The 21,299-nt window shown below is 32.7% G+C and overlaps 3 protein-coding genes across 3 annotated transcripts; 2 read left to right on the top strand and 1 right to left on the bottom strand.

Moving 5' to 3' along the window:
* Window positions 1-2,320: 2,320 nt before the first annotated feature.
* wfs1 (wolframin ER transmembrane glycoprotein wfs1) lies at window positions 2,321-6,806 on the bottom strand. Its single transcript, XM_065515308.1, has 4 exons — window positions 6,661-6,806; window positions 6,468-6,566; window positions 4,741-6,389; window positions 2,321-3,539 (listed from the first exon to the last, which is right to left on the bottom strand). The coding sequence occupies exons 1-4, from the start codon at window positions 6,722-6,724 to the stop codon at window positions 2,643-2,645; spliced, it is 2,709 nt and encodes a 902-aa protein (XP_065371380.1). The 5' UTR covers window positions 6,725-6,806; the 3' UTR covers window positions 2,321-2,642.
* A 942-nt stretch (window positions 6,807-7,748) lies between these two features.
* On the top strand, window positions 7,749-13,179 carry Nup133 (nuclear pore complex protein Nup133). Its single transcript, XM_065515309.1, has 12 exons — window positions 7,749-8,047; window positions 8,108-8,822; window positions 8,926-9,118; window positions 9,247-9,360; window positions 9,430-10,054; window positions 10,114-10,318; window positions 10,387-10,499; window positions 10,558-11,123; window positions 12,000-12,352; window positions 12,416-12,604; window positions 12,676-12,892; window positions 12,948-13,179. Exons 1-12 carry the CDS (start codon window positions 7,839-7,841, stop codon window positions 13,106-13,108), a joined length of 3,660 nt encoding a protein of 1,219 aa, XP_065371381.1. The 5' UTR covers window positions 7,749-7,838; the 3' UTR covers window positions 13,109-13,179.
* Window positions 13,180-13,553: 374 nt separating this feature from the next.
* cd (cardinal) lies at window positions 13,554-21,299 on the top strand. Its single transcript, XM_065515315.1, has 5 exons — window positions 13,554-13,758; window positions 16,833-18,354; window positions 18,420-18,799; window positions 20,639-20,808; window positions 20,880-21,299. The coding sequence occupies exons 1-5, from the start codon at window positions 13,613-13,615 to the stop codon at window positions 21,161-21,163; spliced, it is 2,502 nt and encodes an 833-aa protein (XP_065371387.1). The 5' UTR covers window positions 13,554-13,612; the 3' UTR covers window positions 21,164-21,299.

Genomic DNA, 21,299 nt, shown 5'->3' on the forward strand with positions numbered 1-21,299 from the left:
ATATGAGAACCCCTGCATATTTTTGGTGTAGCATAGTATAATTAACGGTAGAACCTTTCCTTTAAAAACTATTGAATACAACATTTTTACTTCTTGATTTTTATCTCTTTGAATAGCACGATCTTCTTTAAGATGATCGGTTATCATTAAACCGTGTCGCATCAACTTAAAAAAAATTTATTTTCGAAGCTATTTCTAGGGAAGATTTTTAATAAATACTATGTTATGATACATACATACTGTGTATTTTCCCTAGAACTTATTAATTATTCACTTATTTGTTCTTATAATACAAATATGCATAATAATATATAATATATGCAGAACATATTAATTGATTATGAGCAATCGAGATTTCTCGTCTACAATCTTTGAAATCATCCATCATTTTTTTGCTGATGCGTCACCTGGACACAAAGATTGTATTAAAAAGTCAGAATGATATCGTCCCCTTAATAAAATAATAGTGTATAATTTGTTTGCCATTTCGAAATAATTGAATTTAAAGTTTTTGTGTTAGTAGACATCTAGAACAAAAGTAATATTTCAATTGATCTTTTGACCCACTTTGTGGAAGTAGAATTTCACCAAATTATATGCTTATACACTATTGTTTTATTGAGGGGACGATATATAAAATAATTTAAAAGTGATTTCCACAGATTGAAAACAAATAATATTGAATTATAGTTGTTTTTTATTCTCCAATATTTACTCCTATTATTTCTAGGACCGTTATTATCCTCCATTTGTGTCTCCGAATATCAAAATACAATACAAAATATTGAAAATTTCAGAGTTTTTAACATTTATAGAATGTATTTCGTAGCATTTGCAAAACAATGGAAACTTTTAAAAGGAAAGGGAGAAACGATGCATTATGTTTCTCCGTAATTTCAATATTTATTTTATTTTGATAATTTTTTTTCGCACATTCAGTTTTTATTTGCGAAATTTAAAAATCAAAATATGTAAGAAACGATTTTAGTGCTAGACTGAAGTCTAGCACCGAATCTTATATACCCTTCACCAAATTATACTTCCAAATAAAAATTTTAAATATTTTTAGGAAAACAAAATTTATTTTTTTTCCAGTTGTTTTTTTTTCATTTTTTGGAAAAAATATTTTTTCGAATTATTTAAATTTTTTTTTTTAATTTAAAATTTTTTTTTGTTTTCTCAATTTCTTTTTTTTTATGAAAAATAAATTCGAGTTAAAAAATGTTTTTTCCGATTTCCACTTACTTATATACGTCGTTGCAAAGGTCTTTGAAATATCTATCATTAGATATCCATATTGTCTATATTAATGTCTTAGTAATCCAGATATAGGTAAAAAATAGGTCAAGAATCGAAGTTGTCCTGGTTTTTCCTCATATCTCAGCCATTTGTGGACCGATTTTGCTGATTTTCAATAGGAAAATTATATTGTGGAAATTACAAACGAAGGTGAAGGGTATAATTAAGATAGGTGCTGCAAAAATTTAACATTTGGGAGGAAGACCTCTTGAAACTATAATATCTGACATATTTTTAAAAGCTAACGTGATTAATTTGGTGGATCAAGGATAAGTTTTAGCTGAAATTGTGTGTATGTTTTTTCTGACTCACTCTTTAGATATAAATACTACAAAGTTCAAAAATTGTATTGCAAAATATGTCACTTTTTCATTTTAGGATATATGGGAGATATACATATGAGTCCTTGAGCCAATGTTTTTAAAACTTCGAATATTTCGATTTATATCAGTGCTCTAAATTACGTAGACCTACAATAATGCCTTCTATTTTTGTCCAGTCGTTGTGTGTCATAATTACATGATGAATCATAAGATATAATCGATTTGAGGCCCTTTCTTTTATTAGCTTTAATCACTATAACGTATGAGTGGAAGCTAAACAAATTTATCATTTTGTATTTCATCATAGAAAACACGAGAACAATAAATATAAAACATCACTCGACATGGGTTAAATATTAATTAAATTCAAATCAACATGTATGTATGTAGTAGGAACATGCACATGTACAACACAATGACTCTGGGCATGTACATAGAAGTAAAGTACAGAGAATTAACAATGACTTTGTAAAATTATTAACAAAAAAAAAAATAAAAATAGTTTGAAAAAAGATAGATAACAAATTAGCAAACTTAACTCTTCGTTTTTGTTGGAAATTCTCTAAACAAAATAATTGAGCAAATAAGGCTAAAGAGAACGTTTGTAGGAATTTTAAAAGAAAAGCAAGAAAACACACTTTGATAAGGGGGGAAACAATAGAATAAGAGCAATAAGCAGTAATAAAAATTCTAACAAATCTAATAATTCATTTGTTCATTTATTATTCATTTCAATATGCAAACAAACACATACATTTATTTTATACACATGTAATGATTTAGTTTTTGTTAATAATTTAATGGTAGTAATAAATTACAAATTACATGGTTTATTGTTGGTTGGTTTTTGAGTAAAGGTTTTACTAACTAACCTCAGGGTTTAAACTAAACTACAAAAAATAAGTATAATTTTATTATATTATTAAAAAAAAACAAATGGAGTAAGTAAAAATTAATAAGAAAAACAGAAAAGAAAACAACCTTAACAATTAATACCTACATAAAAACACATTAATGTGTTCATTTAAATGTTATTAAAGGACTTAAAAATACATTAAGTAAATATTTAATACCGCGCATTAAATCACGCATACGAGCATCAACAGGTGATTTCAATAAAGCATCCAATATTACGGGGGGATTGTCACGATCCTTACACTGCAAGCACTCAATGGCAGCCAATTTTATATGAGCCATTGAAGAACCCAATATGTATTCTTCATATCTTTGAGCTGAAGGCCATGACAATATTCGACTGTTGATGAGCGTGCCATAAAAGTGCACACGATCACCCTCCACCAAACGGCGAGTAAAATTGCCAAACTTATGTTGAGCCTGCAAGACAACTTCCTGTCGTTTGTCCAGTAAACCTGATGACATTTTTATCCGTATCTCATATTCATAGGTATTCCATTTGTGCAACGAACAACGTTGATTCAAGTGAGCATTTTTCAAAATATTTTGATAATCATTGCACAATTGATCGTGCGGTTTGGTGCATTTGAATAGAGTTTCCAAACTTTCGCCGTATAGACAGGATATCATGCGATTTAGCCAATTTGGTAAATATTGATTAATGTACCAGGCCGGTTTATTTTGAACACTTGATATTTGCACTTGTGTTACATCACCCTCCCAAGCCACGGCCTGTCCCTCTAAATGGGCGCACTTAAGTTGAGTTTTAATTTTATTGTTGTCCTTCCACCAGGCTTGTGATCCACAATGAGCATAGAAACGTTGCCAACTCAAATACTCTGTAGGTGGTGGTGGCATGTGGGTTTCTTCCACCGGCAGGGAGGTGGTTATAACAGGTTGATGTTTAAGATCAGGTATCATGTTGTTAAAGCGCGTATCTTTGAAGTTGGATGTCATATAAGGGAATGTAAGGACGCAGGCAAAGGTGACACATATGAAGAGCTAAAAAATAAGGTAAATTTCAGGAAAAACAATTTGATAGAAAATAGAATAGACAATAATAATTTTGATAAAAAAGAAGAATTTTCCAAGGATATATGTATATAAATTGTAAATCAGTAGATGGGACTCTTATTTCTGTACAATAAATTTCATCTCAACACCGAAATACAGTTTTCTGTGCAAAATATGTGATATCATCGGATGAGCCATATTTGTCTGCACAAAAAAACAATCTCTGATGATTTCTATACCAAAAAAAACTCTTAAAAAAGCATCATTTCTATCTCCATTCCAGCACGAATTTTGAAAAGGATTTTCAGCTACCATTAATCTATTAGAATTTACAACTTCAGTGATAACATGTCTTTATTCCGGCTTACAAACTGATACTATCTATATGGATTTCAGTAAGACATTCGATAAAAAGAATCGTGACCTTCTTCTGTATAAATTAGACAAACTTGGACTTTCACCTGTATTTGTTAAATGGAATTCCACATATCTTAAAACCAGACAACAATATGTTAAGAGACTATAAATCGAAAAATATTCCAGTTGCATCTGGTGTCTCTTAATGTAGCCTATTGGGTTCAGCATTATTTCTAATATTAATTAATGATCTACCATCTTGTATTAAGAATTCCAAAATATTAATGTATGCCGGTGACCAATGTTCCTCATCTGGATAATTGGCTAGGTCTTTAATTTAATGGATTTAATATAAAAAAATATAAACAAGTTACATTCTACAGACGAAGTCCAGTACTTTGTAGATACTCGATTAATGAGTATCTCATTCATGATTAATTTACTGAATTCCCATTCAGTAAATGTAACTGTAGAATGTAACTTGTTTATTTTTTTTTTTTTCAAATTAAATCCATTAAACAAAAGACCTTTGGAACAGGTCAACAATTTCTGTTTCCTCCCTAAAACCTTATTTCGACACAAGGGGTGAAACAAAAATAAACAATTTTTTATCTTTAAAAATCTACTATTTTAAAAATGTGCATTAAACTAATGACGTTTTTTTTTTAAAAAAAGTACCTCTTTTAAAAAGTTGTATTTTAAAATAGTGTTGAAAAATACCCCTTAAAAAAGTTTATATAAAAACCCCTCAACAGCTAAAGCAAAATTTTTTCATACACTAATTACTCACAGATTATCCAAAAATAAATCATAAAAAAATAAAATTACCCACCTGAATCACCGTTATATACTTCTGAGTGGTTCGATTTATAGCCAAAAAGCAAGAGCCCAAAAGTGCCAGCAACGATGCCACCACAGTGCTGCCCAAACGTATATTAGGATCCGTAAAGCCCAGCCACTCGATGACCACAAATACAGGTATCAACAGCGACACCAAACCAAATAATGGCAAAAATAGTAAAATGCCAGCCAGACCCAATGTTGCTCTCACCACCCCAAACATAGTGGCACTTTGAGCACTCGTTATGCACAACTGCAGCCAACTAAGTGTAACACAATGCGGTATAAGATGCGTGTAAGTGCCATGCCAATTGGATCTCTTAGCCAAATGCACCAAAAACATGGGTATTAACAGATACAAAGCCGTGCGACAATTCAAACAAAACTCTATGCCATTGCCAATGACAAACGAACAAAAAGTGGGAACTTTAAGATCCAGAAAACGCCAACCTGTAGTCACAACTTCGTCCATTTCGTAGGGATATTTGGCCAGGACATTAACGCCGAACGACACTAAAACAATCCAGTCAGGAAAACGTTGAGACGAGTACATAAAAGCCAACATAGAGATAAACACAAATATGCCAGCCATAGTGGTGAGTTCTGAATGTGGCAACCATTCCGAGGAGATTAGCGGATAAACCAATAAATTGCCTATAAAAGCACAGAAAAAATACAAATACGGCTGCATATTGTTCTTCAAGAAACGATTTTCCGAAATATCTGCCTCTATATTATGGTCGCCATAGCTGAGAAATAATCCCGACCATATGCGAAAATCTATGAAATCATGTTTGGTCTTAAGCATTTTACAGGTGGACCAAACCATAACACACCAGCATAGGTAATAGAAGCCAATGGGCAGTAGCACGGTTAGATTATCACTGGAGACCAGCCAGTAAAGTGTTAGCAAGACCGCAAAGCGTATACTTTGTGGTACACGCTTGGGCAACTCGGAGACTATATTAATCAGGCGATGATACAACAGTGTAAAGAACAGTATGGGATGAAACAGCAAACGATGAAAACAAGGAACATGATCCAAAGTTGCTGGATGTGGTACAGTTAGTGTCAAAGCATCATTTACAGCTGGCATGCGACCGGCTGCATAATTTATAGCAGCTGATACGAGATTCTCTTCGGTAATATTGGGATCATTGTCGGCGAAATTTTCAGGCATATTCAAATGATTCCTTCGTGGTTTTCTTCTCATGTCCTCTTGCCTATGAGAGCGTAAATTTATGGAACCATTGGCTATAGATGCCGAACCATCCTCTAAAGGTTGATGGCCCAGATCTTCATCATCCATATCATCTTCTGAGGTGGAAGTAGAGTCTCCCGGTTGTCTTTTAGCCTTTTGCATTTTATATATTTCACGCATTTTTCGTTCCAGCTGGCGCGGTGAAATGTGTTTACCGCCATTCGAGAGGCAAGCAAAAAGCTCACGGGCAGCCTTGCGGGCAGCTCTTTCGCCCGGTGTCAGAGATAAACAAGAACGTACTTCCTGCTCATTTTCTACAGTAATGCCACATCCTTCTTCATAACATTTCTGCAACAAATTGGCGGATTGCTCATGACCCTGTTGTGCAGCACACAATAGCCAATGTACCGCTTGTTCTCTAGAACTTTCTTCATTGTGTTCTAGTTTAAAAAATATACAACAAATCAATAAGCAATAATCCAAATCGCTATGGTTATGGTAAACATAAAAGTACGTACCTATATTGTTATCCAACAACTGTTTGGCCAAATCATATTGTACTTCCGAACAGCCTTCCGAGGCTATATGATATTTCAAGTTATTCAAAGTGGTGCGATCTAATTTAATAAATCAACAAATAAATTGTATTTCATAAGTTCATGATATTTGTGTATGAAGTTAATGGCATCTGTGCTGTTTTTGTTAACTTACCATCTAAATTCCATTTTCGTCTTGATGAACCACCACTAGGTTGATTTTTGGTCCATGTTGCCATTTTTTAATCGTGTGTGTATTAAATATTTATTTTTTAAATCATTTTTTCAATTGTTTTGCGAAAAAAAATCAACAGCTGCGTCAAGGAAATGATTTGTTTGAATTTCGACAGCTGTTCTTTGTTTGGGAAATTTTATTTAACAGTTATTTGCAAATAAAAAGAGTTGCCAGTTTAATAGAATAAAGGTAAATAAGACTATCGATAACTATACACTTAAAGAAATGTTTATTCTTCAAACTCTAGTTTAAGGACAGCACAGCAAATGTTTACCAAGGGCCAAATTACCGCATTCGTGATCGAATGAGCTATCAAATATCGAATGCCTTAATCTCAATAAGAAAATTACGATCACAGCTTTTGTGCCGAACATAATTGTATATTTTTTTCCGTTTATTGCGTATTTAAATAAATATATTTAATAATTATCTTATTGTTTATTTGATTTGGACAATATCTACTGTTGTAGTAGAAACACTTGCAATAATTTTACTTGTTTAAAAACCTCTTAGGCCGGGTAACTTATCAAAATTTTAAACATAGTTAATCAATCAATCAATGTTTAAATAAATTATTTTCATACAAAAAAAAAAAAATTAATATTTAAAAAATATTTAAAACATTTTGATAAGTTACCCGGCCTTAGCTGTAAAAAATCATATACAATTTGAAGGAACATTGAAACTGGTCGAAATGGATTTCTTTTGGACGAATGCAAATGCAATTTTAGAGTCAGTATATGAACATTCGTAAGACGGACGGTTTTTAGATTCCAGCATAACAATGACCAAACACCCAAACAGACCTTTTTTTGTTTATTAGTATTAAAATATATAATTAAAATAGCGTATGCACATAAATAAAATACATAACAATTTCTTTTCAAGTTAATTATTTAAATGAAAATCCGTTATAATATTTTAGTCATCGATAACATAATTACCAAACAATACTTTTAACTCTGGCATCACCACAACAAACTTAATTCGTTTACCAACACTGGCGCATAAAAGCGCCACACATTTTTGTGAATTGTCAAAAGAAACGCCGGTTTTTGTTTATTGTGTAAAATATTTGTAAAAGTCTATTTATTTTATAAAAAAATCACCACAAGTCAATGAAAATGGATAAAAGTCTGCATCAACAACTATATTCAGGTATGGCGCGACATTCTTTGGGAGGCGCTGGCACCGGTATGCGTCCCAGACAAAGTTCTGCTAATTCATTTAGCAATGCGGGGCGCAAATCTTTGGGTGGTGCAGCCCTGAGCTACGCAGCTGGAGGTTTAAAGAAGTCTGCTGGTGGTGGAGGCAGTATTGGTCAGAGGTATGTGAAATGTGTAATTTATTAAAATATTTAAATTATTACAATCTTTAAAAATTACAGTCGTTACAGTGTCTCCGGCCGTTCGAATCAGTCGTTCATGGGCATACGTTCCGATTTCAATTTAGTTGAAAGCTATGGCTTGCAATTACCAGTTTTGGTTAATGAAGCTTTAACATTTAGCGAGAAAAATCAAAGCGTTTCAGTACGTTGTTCAGAAAATGGCTGGGCCTGGGTTGTGCACGGCCGCCGTCTCTTGGTTTGGCAATATAAGGATGTACGCAACTCTGGCACTGGTAACTCACCACCGAAAAGTGCCAAAGATCTATTGGCTCGCAGTCATCAACGAAGAGGTGGCGCCATGGCCCAGTGCCGTGAGTTGACACTGCCACATTGTGACATTGGCCACAAAGCTTCCTTGGTCAGTGTTTTCCTCAGTGAAAGTCAACAAATGGCTTCGTGTGTTGCTGTTTCACCCACCGGTGATGTACGCTATTGGCCTTCAATAGCCCACGATGGCAGTTCGGTTGATTTAACAAATATTCTTGATGGCCAAGAATTCGATTACATGTTAACATTGCCACAACAGCAAATGCCCCTAAGTTATTTACTAGTGACAACCACCTGTAGCATGGTTTTGCTGCAACTGCAATTACAAAACGGTCGCCATGTGTTACAGCATAAAACGATACGTCAACCTTCTGGCTTTTTGGGTGGTTTTGGTAAAAAGTTTGCCTCAATTATAATTGGCATGAATAGTGCCAATGATAAGGAAAATGTAAGTTGATGGTGGTTTGTTAATGAACAAATTCTTATTTTAACATTGCCTATATTATTTTTATAATTTTAACTGAAATTAATTTATAATATATTTTTTATAGAAATTTGTAGCTGTTGCTTGTGATCCTCAAGATTCGGGTGATCGGGATGCAGTTGTGTCAGTATTAGCTGATCGTTGGATACAGCGCTGGCGCTTAAATCATTCTGGCAGCAATGAGCAAATGTTATTTGAAGATTCCGAAATTATACGTAAAATACGCGAAGAATTTCAACAGAAATTTTGGAATGTACGAGGTAAGATCCCAATAATTCGCTTTCTAAAGAAAAAATTCCACGACAAATAAGTATACAAGATTCGGCATAACCGAATATAGCTCTCTTACTTGTTGTTATAATAAATTATTAAAATATTTTCTTTGCAGACAGTATAAACTTTGATTTGCAGCTGCTCGATATGCATATATTTGAGGGCAAAACCTACATATTGGCGGGAGCTGTAAATACGACACTAACTCCGCAAATGTATTATGCCATGAGTAAGTTGCAATAAATTTTTATTTAATACAAACTTTTCTTATTTTTTTGCTTTTGTACTCACTTTCCAGGCGTTTTATCTACCACCAATGAAGGCATGCGTTTAGTAAGTTTTACTCCCTTCAAATTTTCACATTTCTATAGTGTGGCCACGGAAAATGAATGCCTGTCACTGCGTTTCGTTATTTGTCGCACACACATCTATATTTTCAATGATAAGGTAGTCTATCCTCTGCCCCTGGCCAATATACAAATTGGTGAAATTGATGCGGAAAAAATAGAATTTCATTTGCAAGATGATCGTATATTAAGTGCTGCTGTTTGTGGCAATATACCATTAATATTTAGTCGTACTCATGGTTTAGTCTCTATTACTCCCGGTGATTTTGATAGTTCGGATATAATGAATGCTTCTTGCACTACGCCCGAAGTGTTTTCTCCTATGGCCGATAATACGCTCAGGGAACAAAGTGTTTTGTCCTCTTCCATGAGTAATATAAATGAACAGAATTTGTATATGTATGAATTGGATCCAGATTCAATATATTCAGAATTTAAAGATGAAGTTAGTCAGTTGAAGGCAGCTTTTATATATCGTTTGAAACGTAACACTACAATGTGTAATAGCATCTTGAATGATTTGCTAAGGAATGCTACAGAACCAACAACTACCGGAGAAGCAGCTCAATTGGATAAGTATGTTTTTATTTAGTAAAAAAATAAATTGATTTTTAATATATCTAAAATCATTTTAGAATTGTTATTACTATTGCTGAAGATTTGGCTGAAGATATACCGGCCACAGATCCTCGTTGGGAACAATTATGGGAAGAGCCCAATTTCCAAAAGTATGCTTTGGGCAGCTCATCTTCTTTGCAAATCATAACACAGCTAAAGGAGAAAAATTTGGCTTTAAGGCATTTTGTAGAATTTTTACATGCTACTGGCATCTGGGAGAAGGTATTTACCTTTTTTGACACTAAAGTAATCAAATAGGTTTTTAAATTATCCGTATGTTTAAATTTCAGCTAAGTTCTATACCCAGTGCCGGCGGCAATATCTTAAAACCCACCAGTTTTGTTATATCCGATATAAATGAGAGAATCATAGCAGCCATTGCCTTAAGAAGTATACAAAACAAGTAAGTTTTCCTTTAATCGTACAAAAAATTGTATTTACTATCGCAAATCTCTTAATAGATTCAACAAACTCATTGATGAAGCCGTTAATTTGCTGGTACAACGTTGGCAAGAACGTCCCCAGGGCAGTTTAACCGCCCAAGACTTGTTCTACGTACGCCTTTGCAAATTTCAAGATATTTTCCAATCGTTTTGTGATCTGGCCGACAATCGCATCGAAAATCAACATCAATCTTCCAATTTAGCTTCATTTATATCCGACATCAATACTGTTGTTCTACATGTTATAACAGAAGTTATTAACTTTCGTGAACAGAATTCGACAATTTATTCATTGCCTGCCGAAAAGTTGGATTCTTTTGAGTACTTGCCATGGACTGCCATGTCCGGTAATATTGGTTTAAGAGATTCTCTCTCACATCTTGTAAATATTTCGGTTAAATATGGTGCACATGGTACTAGTGATCCCGATTTGAGACAGAGAATATATCAACAAATTTTGGAATTAATCGATTTTATATTGGATGGCCGTAAACATTATTTGGATAGTGTGCGGGATACCGAAAAATTCAATGTATTGCAGCAGCAATTTGAGTCACAAAGAAGGGATTTGATATCGATATTGAGTAAGTTAACTATATTTTCAAAATCTGGTATTCGCAGAAATTTTTTCTAGAGGAAAATAGTTTGAAGTTGAGGGATTAAAATTCAAATTCCGGAAAATGTTCAAAAAAAATTGCCAAAATTAGAATTCGAAAATTTTTTCCACAGAATAATCGAAATTTTACTAAAAAAAATTAAATTCGAATTCCCGAAAATTTTCCTAATATAAAGGTCAAAATTAGAATTCGTTTTACTTAAAACAATCAAAATTTTTCTATAAAAAATCTAAATTCATTTAATATTAAAAAATATTAAAAAATTTCTCAGACATTATAGAAAATTTTTAATATTCGAACTCATTTTTTACCAACAATTTCTGGAGAAAATTTTTCAGATTCGGACACATTTTTTCTAGAGAAAATTTTCTCGAATCGGAGACAGTTTTTCTAGAGAAAATTTCTACGAATGGCAGATAGCTTTTCTAACGAAAATTTCTCCGAAACATGGATAGTTTTTTAAAAAAAAAAAATTCAGATCCAGACACATTTTTTCCAGAGAAAATTACTAAGATTCAGAGACGTTTTTTCTGGAGAAAATTTCTCAGATTTGAAGACATTTTCTTTTTTTTCTTTTTTCTAGAGAAAAATCAAAAGTATTTTTTTAGAGTAAGATTCTAAGATTCAGAGATATTTTTACAGAGATATTTTATCAGGTTCGGAGATATTTTTTCTACGAAAATTTCTCAGAATCGGTAACATATTTTCAAGAGAAAGGTTGTGAGATATGTAGACACGTTTCTAGAGAATATTTTTTTTTTGTATTGGAGAAAATTTTAAATTTCTGAATCTGAAAAATGTTTAACTTTAACGAACTTATCATTTCTTTACTCTTCCTTTTAGTTGATAACAACCAATATGAAGCCGCTGCCAAATTAGCTGAAAAATATCTCGACTTCCAAAGTCTTGTTCTACTCTGTGATGTTACCAATAATCAGGAACGTCTGGATTCATACATAAAAAAATACGAAGAATATGATTTTTCACAGTTTGCCATCAATTGGCATTTAAGACAGAATAGACAAGGTGAGGTATTCGAACGTTTTAAAGGCAATCAAGCCGCTTTATCACAATTTATGCGTGATCATCCAACACTGGGTTGGATACAACTCGTATTTAATGGTGATTTTGAAAGAGCCTCTAAAATACTGTTCCAATTGGCTCAAAGTGAAACAGAATTTGTGCAAAGAAAGAAGGTATGTTTGATATTTATTAATTTTATAACTCTTATTGAATGAGCTCTTTGTAACCCTTATCAGTCCATGTTATCTTTGGCCAAACTATCAGCATTTGCTTCTTCGGGTTCTGATTTATCATTACAATTAGAAACCATAAATGCTGAATTAAATATTGTCGATTATCAAGAGCAATTAAGTGAATATTTATTGTTGGCTTTTGGTTATGATGTGGAGCATCAAAAAGTCTTGAAAATTGAGGAAATTATAAATGTGAGTAGAGTTTTCTTTTTCAAAACTGTTGACAGCTTTTAATTTTTTTTCTTTGTGTTAAATTACCAAAGTTATTTATTGCTGAGGAGAATGACACCGCCACAGAATTTGATTTCCGCAAGGCTTTGGAACTATTAAATTATCTCGAAGATCCCTTTGAGGCAAGACACAAAATATGGTGTGCAGCTATTTTAAGGGACAATTGGAAGGAATATGATACAAATTCAGCCGTGGATTATATACAGAATTTGTTATTCTTTAAACTTATAGAATTGTGCCATTTGATGGGTAGGTTTTTTTTATTTTTGTTTTTTAAATTTATTTTAATTGTTCTTTGTTTTAGATGGTGACTTTGAAAGTTTTCTACCGCCCATGGAAGAGTTTATCAGCAGCACAGATTTAGAAGATTTAGTTAGTAATAAATCATTTCAATATCTTCTTAAACTTACGTACGAATATATAAATGATGCCTATAAGAAGAGCGATGATATGATGGAAATGTAAAACCTCAATTAGTTTGTTTAAGTATTTAGTGTCTAAATAAAAATTGCATTTTTTTTGTTATAAAATTCTAATTCCCAATTCATTTAATTTCGCTAGTTTTTTTTTGTTATAAAATTCTAATTCCCAATTCATTTAATTTCGCTAGTTTTTTTTCCAAATCAATCAAATTCATTCAATAATTATAATCACGTATTACAAAACAAATCATTATTAAAATATGCAAAAACATTTGTTGTTTATTTTTCAGCTCTTAACTTCTATATCATAGTTTTGTCTATGTTTTTTTGTTATTTTATTCACCCAATGAAACCTTAGCAGTGCATTAAGTAAATCACAATCATGTCTATTGACTGCTTTATGTCTACTTTAAATTTGTTTTCCAAGAGTTTAGTTACTTTTTAGCCTTTGTTACGTTTACAACATCGTTTTGACAAGATCTAATAATATTTTGTTGAAATAAATAAAAATCAAATATTTAAATTAGTTAAGTTAACAAGAGACAAAATGGCGGATGAAACTACTCCTTTAACTACGACGTTTGTGCCACAACAACCGCCCGGTCCGGTATATGTGTTTCCTGGAGGAGTTTCTCCTCGCTCGCGTCGTCATAAAATGCATCAACTGCAATGGTGTTTAGGATTAACATTTTTGTGAGTGTTGTAAAAAAAGAACAATTTTGGAAAGAAAGTTATGTGTGCTTTGTTTTCTGCTGGTCACTTCACAAATAAACAACCTAAAGGATGTTTTGAAAAACTTATTTTTTCATATGCAGAAATTTATTACTAATTTCTTAAAAAGATTTTTTGCAATAGAAAATAATTTTAAATATAAATATATTTTTTTTTTAAATTAAACAAATGTTGGTGATTTTTTATATGGATTTAGGGTCTCTGAATCTAAAAATATTTGGTCAATTCATATTGTCATAATGTCCTAATATTTCACAATGGTTTAAAAATGTTATAGCATTTAAAGCAAAAAATGTCCTAAAATAATACTACTCTGTATGCTATGTTTATTGTGTTATCGTAACCAACCTGCTCGGTTAAGCCGAGCGGCCTATTCGTGAAATATTACAACATTATAACCATATGAAATGATAAGAGACCTTGTGAATTGACCAATTATTTTTAGATTCAGAGGCCCATATAAAAAATCAACAACATTTTTTATCATTATCAGAAATATTCTCAGGTTATTTATTTCCCACGGAAAAAAATTTCTCGGGAAAATATTTCTCCAATTACAACTTCTGAACCGAACAAACCATCTCTCGCATGGTGAAACCGAAGACATTCATCATAAGCTTTGGTGAGCAATCGGTGTGCTTTCCGCATATGAAGCTTTGCAATAATTTGACTAGGGTGGGTCAATTTGTTCGGGTGAGAAAAAACTTGACAGGCGTATATCAAAATTGGAATCTACACAAAATTCTAAGAAAATTTCCAAAAGAAAGTATGGGTCTAAAATTAAAACCTAGCTTCCGCCGAGAGACATAAAGATTTAAGATTTTACTCTGCTACAAAATAACACTTTTTTTATATGAAAACCTATTTCTTTTTGCACAGTGTTTTAAAGACAATTTTATGTAGGCAAAAATGAGACATTACTTGTTAAAATCGGTATATATTTGTAAAAGTTATTAAACTTTTTCTAAAAAACGAACAAATTTACCTTGTAAATTAAAAATTGTACTAATAATTTTTTTTTTATTCATATGAGCTGGGGTAGAAAATACTAAAAAAAGTGTTAATGAAAAGTTGAATAACTTACAATTTTCATCTGATTTAAATAATTAGAACCATGATACAATAATTGTAGAAGGTAGAATCACTAGGGAGAGTTTTCAATATTTACGCCTATAACGTCAAACTTTGATTTTGTTTTTTTTTCATATTTTTTCATATTTTCTTTTGTTTGACTTTACAAGAATTGTATAATTGAGAATTTATTTTCTACTGAGTATACCTTATATTGTTGTGTCATGATTAGAACTATGTTTTGTTAAGAACTAAATATCCTTTATACATTGGTATACATTTTTAAAAACTTTCATATCAAAATAAGCAATGAAAAACGACTAAAATCAAAATTTCTTAACTATGTATTTTGAAGAATCTAAGCGGGAGCTAGGTTTTGATTTTAGACCCATAGTTTCTTGAGAAAATTTTCTTAGAATTTTAGATTACGTAGATTACGTTTTTTTTTATACGCCTGTTGACCAAAAGAAATTGAACCCACCCTAGTACCTACCCTTCAAAATGACATATACAGCCCAATTATGAATAAAAATTCCCCGGGAGATTTTTCCCTTTTCTCATTTTTCCTATGCAAATTCAATGGGGAACAAACTCCCGCGGAATTTTTTATTCATAATTGGCCTGATAAATTATTAAAAACAAAACGCGTCCAAAAGATACGCTATCTCTTGTAAATCCCGCAATATAAAATATAACGAAAATCGGGTAATATTTGTGCCTAGTCCCTATACAAGATCCCCCTCAGAAATTACTTTAATAATTAAAATAATAATTAATATGGTGGTGCAATTGGACATAAACAAGTTTTATATGAACCTAATTCTTTCTACCAACTTTAGTAAGGATCGATCCATAATTGCCCCTACCCTTACCTACTATATTTGATTCGGCAAGTCGAATATAGTTTTCTTACTTGTTTGCTTTGACTCTGTCAACGTTAGTTTTTTTATTTTATTTGATTACTTAGTTCGATTTTTTTTTAAATAAACTTCTTAGCGTTACTGAGAGATAAAAAAACCTAAGTCTGTTGTCAAAACCCTAAGTCTTGCAACAACAAAATACATGTAAATCAATGTATTTTGTTGTTGTGTCAGCTATCAAATTTGGGAAAGAGTGATTATTTTTACTCTGAGATTACACCCAGTTGCGCCTCTAGATCTATCCTATGCTTCTTACATAGCAATATGACTTTGAATAGGTTTAATGTGTACTGTTTCAAAAATTGGTGGATTGACTTTGGTATTAAGTCCTTCCGAGTTAAGTCTTAAACAGTAGATTATTTCAATATGCGTATTCTTTCAATTAGGAACATCACTGCAGGATTTTTAACATGCTGTCTTGGGACTGACAAAGGCAAAGTTCATATTTCCATACAGAATTTGTTTTATAAACCTTTGATAATTTCAAAAACTGTTTATGAATATGGGGGTTAAACTTTAGGACCTTTGAGGTCCTAAATCCAACTTTAAGCATAATATGTTTTTACAATATATGTAAATATTCTAGCAACTTTTTCCCTCCATACAATTTTATAGCAGTCTAATTTACATATTTGCTTAGAAAACTCTTTGCACTCTTAAGGCTACGGAATTGCATAAAACCCGTTGTTTAAACCTTAACATATATTTTTATTTTGTTTGTTTTTTTTAAAGTTATTTTCTTCATCATAATACATGAGGAATATTAAATTACTTACCCAGTTTATTGGCCTACATTTGCTGGCTGTAGACTTCTTGCCACTTAAAGTAAACAACTTCCAACAATAACAAATAAAATCATTTGTTGTTTTGCGGCTTTAACACTTTAGGAAAATATTTGTGTAGAGACTAGGAAAAAATAATGCATATGAATAAAGAATAAAAGCAAAATAAAATACAAATCCATACAATGTTGAAATACCACAAGTGTATAACATTTGAAAGAAACTGTTATACTTGATGTTTTACTATTGCTTTTACCCATAGAGTCATCATTATTGCATCTTTAGTTATTGTCTTAGCCATAAACAACGAATATCCATATCCGCCCATCTTACTATTGGCCACAAATGACTCGGCGAATAATTTAAATCAAACGACAATCAATTCAACTGATGTAATTGGAAGATTAGAAGCCATAAAGTTTCCCATACCTGATGAGGTGGTAGAGGATTGGTCACTCAAACATTTTCACTTGCAAAGCAATGACACGGATTGGGCTGTAAGTGAGGGTATTAAAGCCTTGGGAGATCGTGAAATATTGGAAGAGAGTATAGAACCAACTCCAGTAGATTCGCCGGCTTTTCGTCACTACCGTTCATTAAGTTCTAATCCAGCATCGAGAAAATTGGCGCGTAGAGGTTTTGTGGAAAATGAAGCCACTGATACTATAGCAGAGAAATATAATTATACAAGAGGTCCGGATAGATCAAATATAGGTCGTGGACCAAAGATTATATTACCCGATCCTACGTCCGATATAATATGTGACTTTAATGCAAAGTATCGTCGTTCTAGCGGCATATGCAACAATAAAAATCATCCTCGACATTATGGAGCATCTTTAATACCTTATCGACGTATGGTGAATCCCGACTACTCAGATGGCATTTCTCTACCCAGGGGCGTTCTCAAAAATGGCACTAGTCTGTTGCCTCCAGCCCGCCAAGTGTCATTGAAAATATATAGAGCCTCATATGAAACGGATTCAAACTTCACCGTAATGCTGGCAGTGTTTGGACAGTTTTTGGACCACGATATAACAGCCACATCCTTGACATCATCTCTGGAGGGAGAGTCTATAAATTGTTGTGGTCAACCCATAAATTACACACATCCAGAATGTTTTCCGGTCACCGTATTACCCGATGATCCTTATTATAAGTCCTACAATTTAAGTTGTATGAATTTTGTGCGCTCAGCTCCGGCTCCTACGGGTCATTTTGGTCCTAGGCAACAATTGAATCAGGCTACTTCATTTATAGATGCCTCAGTGGTCTACGGCAATTCAGATTTGCGGCAACATCATTTACGCACCCTAAACAATGGCCTTCTGCGTATGTATATTACCAATGACAGCAGGGAATTATTGCCCATATCCACTAATCCCGATGATGGTTGTAATCGTGATGTCATGATTAAACAGGGGAAATATTGTTTTGAATCGGGCGATGATCGAGCAAATGAAAATTTACTGCTGACTTCCATGCATTTGCTGTGGTCTAGACAACATAACTATTTGGCTCGTGGTTTACAAAATGAAAATCCGGATTGGGATGATGAAACGGTATTTCAAGAGGCGCGTAGAATTGTGGGCGCCCAAATTGCTCACATAACCTACAATGAGTTTTTGCCCATACTCCTGGGCAGGGAATGGGCCGATAGAAAGGGTATTACACCACGTATACATGATCTAGATGCTCCCGATACTTATGAGCGCAGTGTAAATCCTTCTATAGCTAATTGTTTTGCAGCGGCTGCATTTCGTTTTGCTCACACTTTACTACCGGTAATTGTTTGTTGGCATTATAAATAAAACTGAAATAATTTTTTCAAACATTGTAATTCCTTAAGGGTCTTTTTAATATCACCAGTAATCACAGCAATCCTGAATATATGGAGCTGCACAAGATGTTATTTAATCCTTTTTCTTTATGGCATAGTGGTGGCATTGATACGGCTCTCTTAATTGCTACCAATACTGCGGTACAACGTGTTGATCGTTTCTTTTCATTAGAAGTTACCCAGCATCTGTTTGAAGATATCGCAGATGATCATATACCCGTTTGTGGTTTAGACTTAGTTTCATTGAACATACAACGCGGTCGAGATCACGGTTTACCAGCCTATCCAGTTTATAGAAGACATTGCCAATTGCCACCGGTGGATACTTGGGAACAAATGGCTGAAGCTTTGGATAAAGATTCATTAAAATCGATACGAGAAATTTATAAGTAAGTACTAATTTAAAGCAATTATTATGGAGTAATATAAATCAGAGTCTTATAGCGGTGAATTTTGAAGAATGTTTAAACTAGATACAGTTTCCTTAAGAAAATCTTGAGTTTTATTAGGGAAATCATAAGCTGGAGAAAATCTTAAGCTGGCGATCAACTTTTTTAGCAAATCTTAGACTGTTGATAGATTTATTTAGCAAATCTAAGCTGGCGATTGATTTATTTAAAAAATATTAAGCTGGCGATGGGTTTATTTAGGAAATCTTAGGCTGGTGGGAAACTTTAGGAAATCTTGAGCTTGCGATAATATTTCTTTAGGAAATCTTAAGCTGGCGACACATTTATGTAGGAAATCTTGAGCTGGCCAATGATTTATTTAGGAAATCTTAAGCTGGCGATAAGATTTCTTTAGGAAATCTTAAGCTGGAGATAGGAAATGTTGAGCCAACTATTGATTTCATTAGGAAATCTTAAGCTAAGGATCGATTTCTTTAGGGAATCTGAAGCTACCGATAGATTTACCTAGAAAATCTTAAACCGTCGATAAATTTCTTTAGAATATCTTGAGCAAAAAGTTTCTTTAGAAAATCTTGAGCTGGAGATAAGATTTCTTTAGGAAATCTTGAGCTGGCGATAAGATTTCATTAGTAAATCTTTAGCTGGCGATAGGATTTCTTTAGGAAATCTTGAGCTGTCGATAGGATTTCTTTAGGTAAGAATTCTTTAGGAAATATTTAGCTGGCGATAAGATTTGTTTATAAATCTTGAGCTGGCGATAGGATTTCATTAGGAAACCTTGAGCTGCCCATAAGATTTCTTTAGGAAATCTTGAACTGTCGATAAGATTTCTTTAGGAAATATTGAACTGGTGATAAGATTTCTTCAGGAAATCTCAAGCTACCAATAAGATTTCTTTAGGAAATTTTGAGCGGCGATAAAATTTCTTTAGGACATTTGAAGCTACCGATAGATTTATGTACTTAGAAAATCTTCAGCTGGCGATAAACATCTTTAAGTAATCTTTAGCTGACCAAAGATTTATTTAGGAAATCTTAAGCAGGCTTGAGATTTCTTTAAGAAATAATAAGCTGACGATAGATTTCTTTAGGATATTTTCAGCTGCGGTTCGATTCTGGTTCTGTGAAACGGTGAAATGAAAAGTGTTTTCATATTTTCATAGAGTTTCTGATTCTCGTTTAGTGAAAAAATTATAAATAAATTCAAATGTTTTCATATGAAAAGAAAAAATTTAATAAAATAAATTGAAGAACAGGAATCGCAATTTGTGTAATTGCGAAATCATAATCACCCCTATCGCGAATCAACATTTCACATGAAATATTTTCCCTTTTCCTTTTTTCGTTCATCAACTTTGTTCACGTGAAAAAAACCCTAGTTGTGAAATTTTTAGATGGAATTTTGTAAACAATAAACATTTGTGCATGTAAAGTTCATCATGATATTCCCGATAGCAATTTTCCCTTCGAGGGAAATGGATATTTCATGGGAACAAAATTTCACATGTTATTGACGATAGGGGTGAATATGAAAAGTTCTTATGAAAACGAAAATGAAAAGTTTTTTTTTTCATTTCACCGTTTCACAGAACCAGAATCGACCCCCTGGTCATTGATTTCTTTATTAAATCTTCAGTTGGTGATCGATTTCTTTGGGATATTTTGAGCTGGCAGTTAATTTATTTATGAAATAGGAAAGCGATAGATTTCATTCGGGAATACTGATCTGGTGTGAGATTTTCATTTAGGAAATATCGTATTGGCTTAAGGATAGGAATTCCTTTGGCTATTGATTAAAAATCAACAAAATTCATTACAGCTCTCCCAAAGATGTTGATGTTTATACGGGAGCATTAAGTGAGCCTCCCTTAGAAGGAGCCATATTTGGCCCTCTATTAGCCTGTATGGTGACAGATCAATTTATGCGTTTAAAACGAGGAGATTCTTTTTGGTATGAACGTAAAATGGGACCACAAAAGTTTTCCAAGGGTAAATTCAATATCATTTTCAAAGTACCTACATACATTTAATTGAATCTTATTTTTCTTTTTTATATCCAGATCAATTAAGAACCATCTATGGAACAACTTTATCCCAAATTATATGCCGCAATTCTGATGATATTAAGCAAACACGTAAATATGTTATGGAACATCGCAATAATGAAGCAAACAATATAATCGATTGTGATGATATAAAACATTTTAATTTTACTCCCTGGAATTTAAATCAACAACCTGTGCAACTGCATAAAACACATATCAATTCCCTAGCTGCCAAAATACGAGTGATGAATACATCACCATCGAATAAAACAAATCAATTTTTAAACTCTATAAATTAATATAAAAGCATAATATATGCATCATCTCCCCAATCAAACAAATAACATCATACAAAACCAATCACATTCATCATCACCATCAGCCACCATCATAATCAAACACAAATAAAGTTTAATGACTTTTACATACAATTTA

The sequence above is a fragment of the Calliphora vicina genome, chromosome 1, assembly GCF_958450345.1.
Source record: "Calliphora vicina chromosome 1, idCalVici1.1, whole genome shotgun sequence".
Taxonomy (NCBI): domain Eukaryota; kingdom Metazoa; phylum Arthropoda; class Insecta; order Diptera; family Calliphoridae; genus Calliphora; species Calliphora vicina.

What these genes read in the sequence shown, in the direction of transcription:
- wfs1 (XM_065515308.1), bottom strand. Translation starts at nt 6,724, where the DNA reads ATGGCAACATGGACCAAAAATCAACCTAGTGGTGGTTCATCAAGACGA. An exon ending in GTTGTTGGATAACAATATAG is followed by an intron (nt 6,390 to 6,467) that starts GTACGTACTTTT and finishes TTTTTAAACTAG; the next exon opens with AACACAATGAAGAAAGTTCT. An exon ending in AGTATATAACGGTGATTCAG is followed by an intron (nt 3,540 to 4,740) that starts GTGGGTAATTTT and finishes CTTATTTTTTAG; the next exon opens with CTCTTCATATGTGTCACCTT.
- Nup133 (XM_065515309.1), top strand. Translation starts at nt 7,839, where the DNA reads ATGAAAATGGATAAAAGTCTGCATCAACAACTATATTCAGGTATGGCG. An exon ending in GAAGCAGCTCAATTGGATAA is followed by an intron (nt 10,055 to 10,113) that starts GTATGTTTTTAT and finishes AAATCATTTTAG; the next exon opens with AATTGTTATTACTATTGCTG. An exon ending in AAATTGAGGAAATTATAAAT is followed by an intron (nt 12,605 to 12,675) that starts GTGAGTAGAGTT and finishes AAATTACCAAAG; the next exon opens with TTATTTATTGCTGAGGAGAA.
- cd (XM_065515315.1), top strand. Translation starts at nt 13,613, where the DNA reads ATGGCGGATGAAACTACTCCTTTAACTACGACGTTTGTGCCACAACAA. An exon ending in TTGCTCACACTTTACTACCG is followed by an intron (nt 18,355 to 18,419) that starts GTAATTGTTTGT and finishes TAATTCCTTAAG; the next exon opens with GGTCTTTTTAATATCACCAG. An exon ending in ACCACAAAAGTTTTCCAAGG is followed by an intron (nt 20,809 to 20,879) that starts GTAAATTCAATA and finishes TTTTATATCCAG; the next exon opens with ATCAATTAAGAACCATCTAT.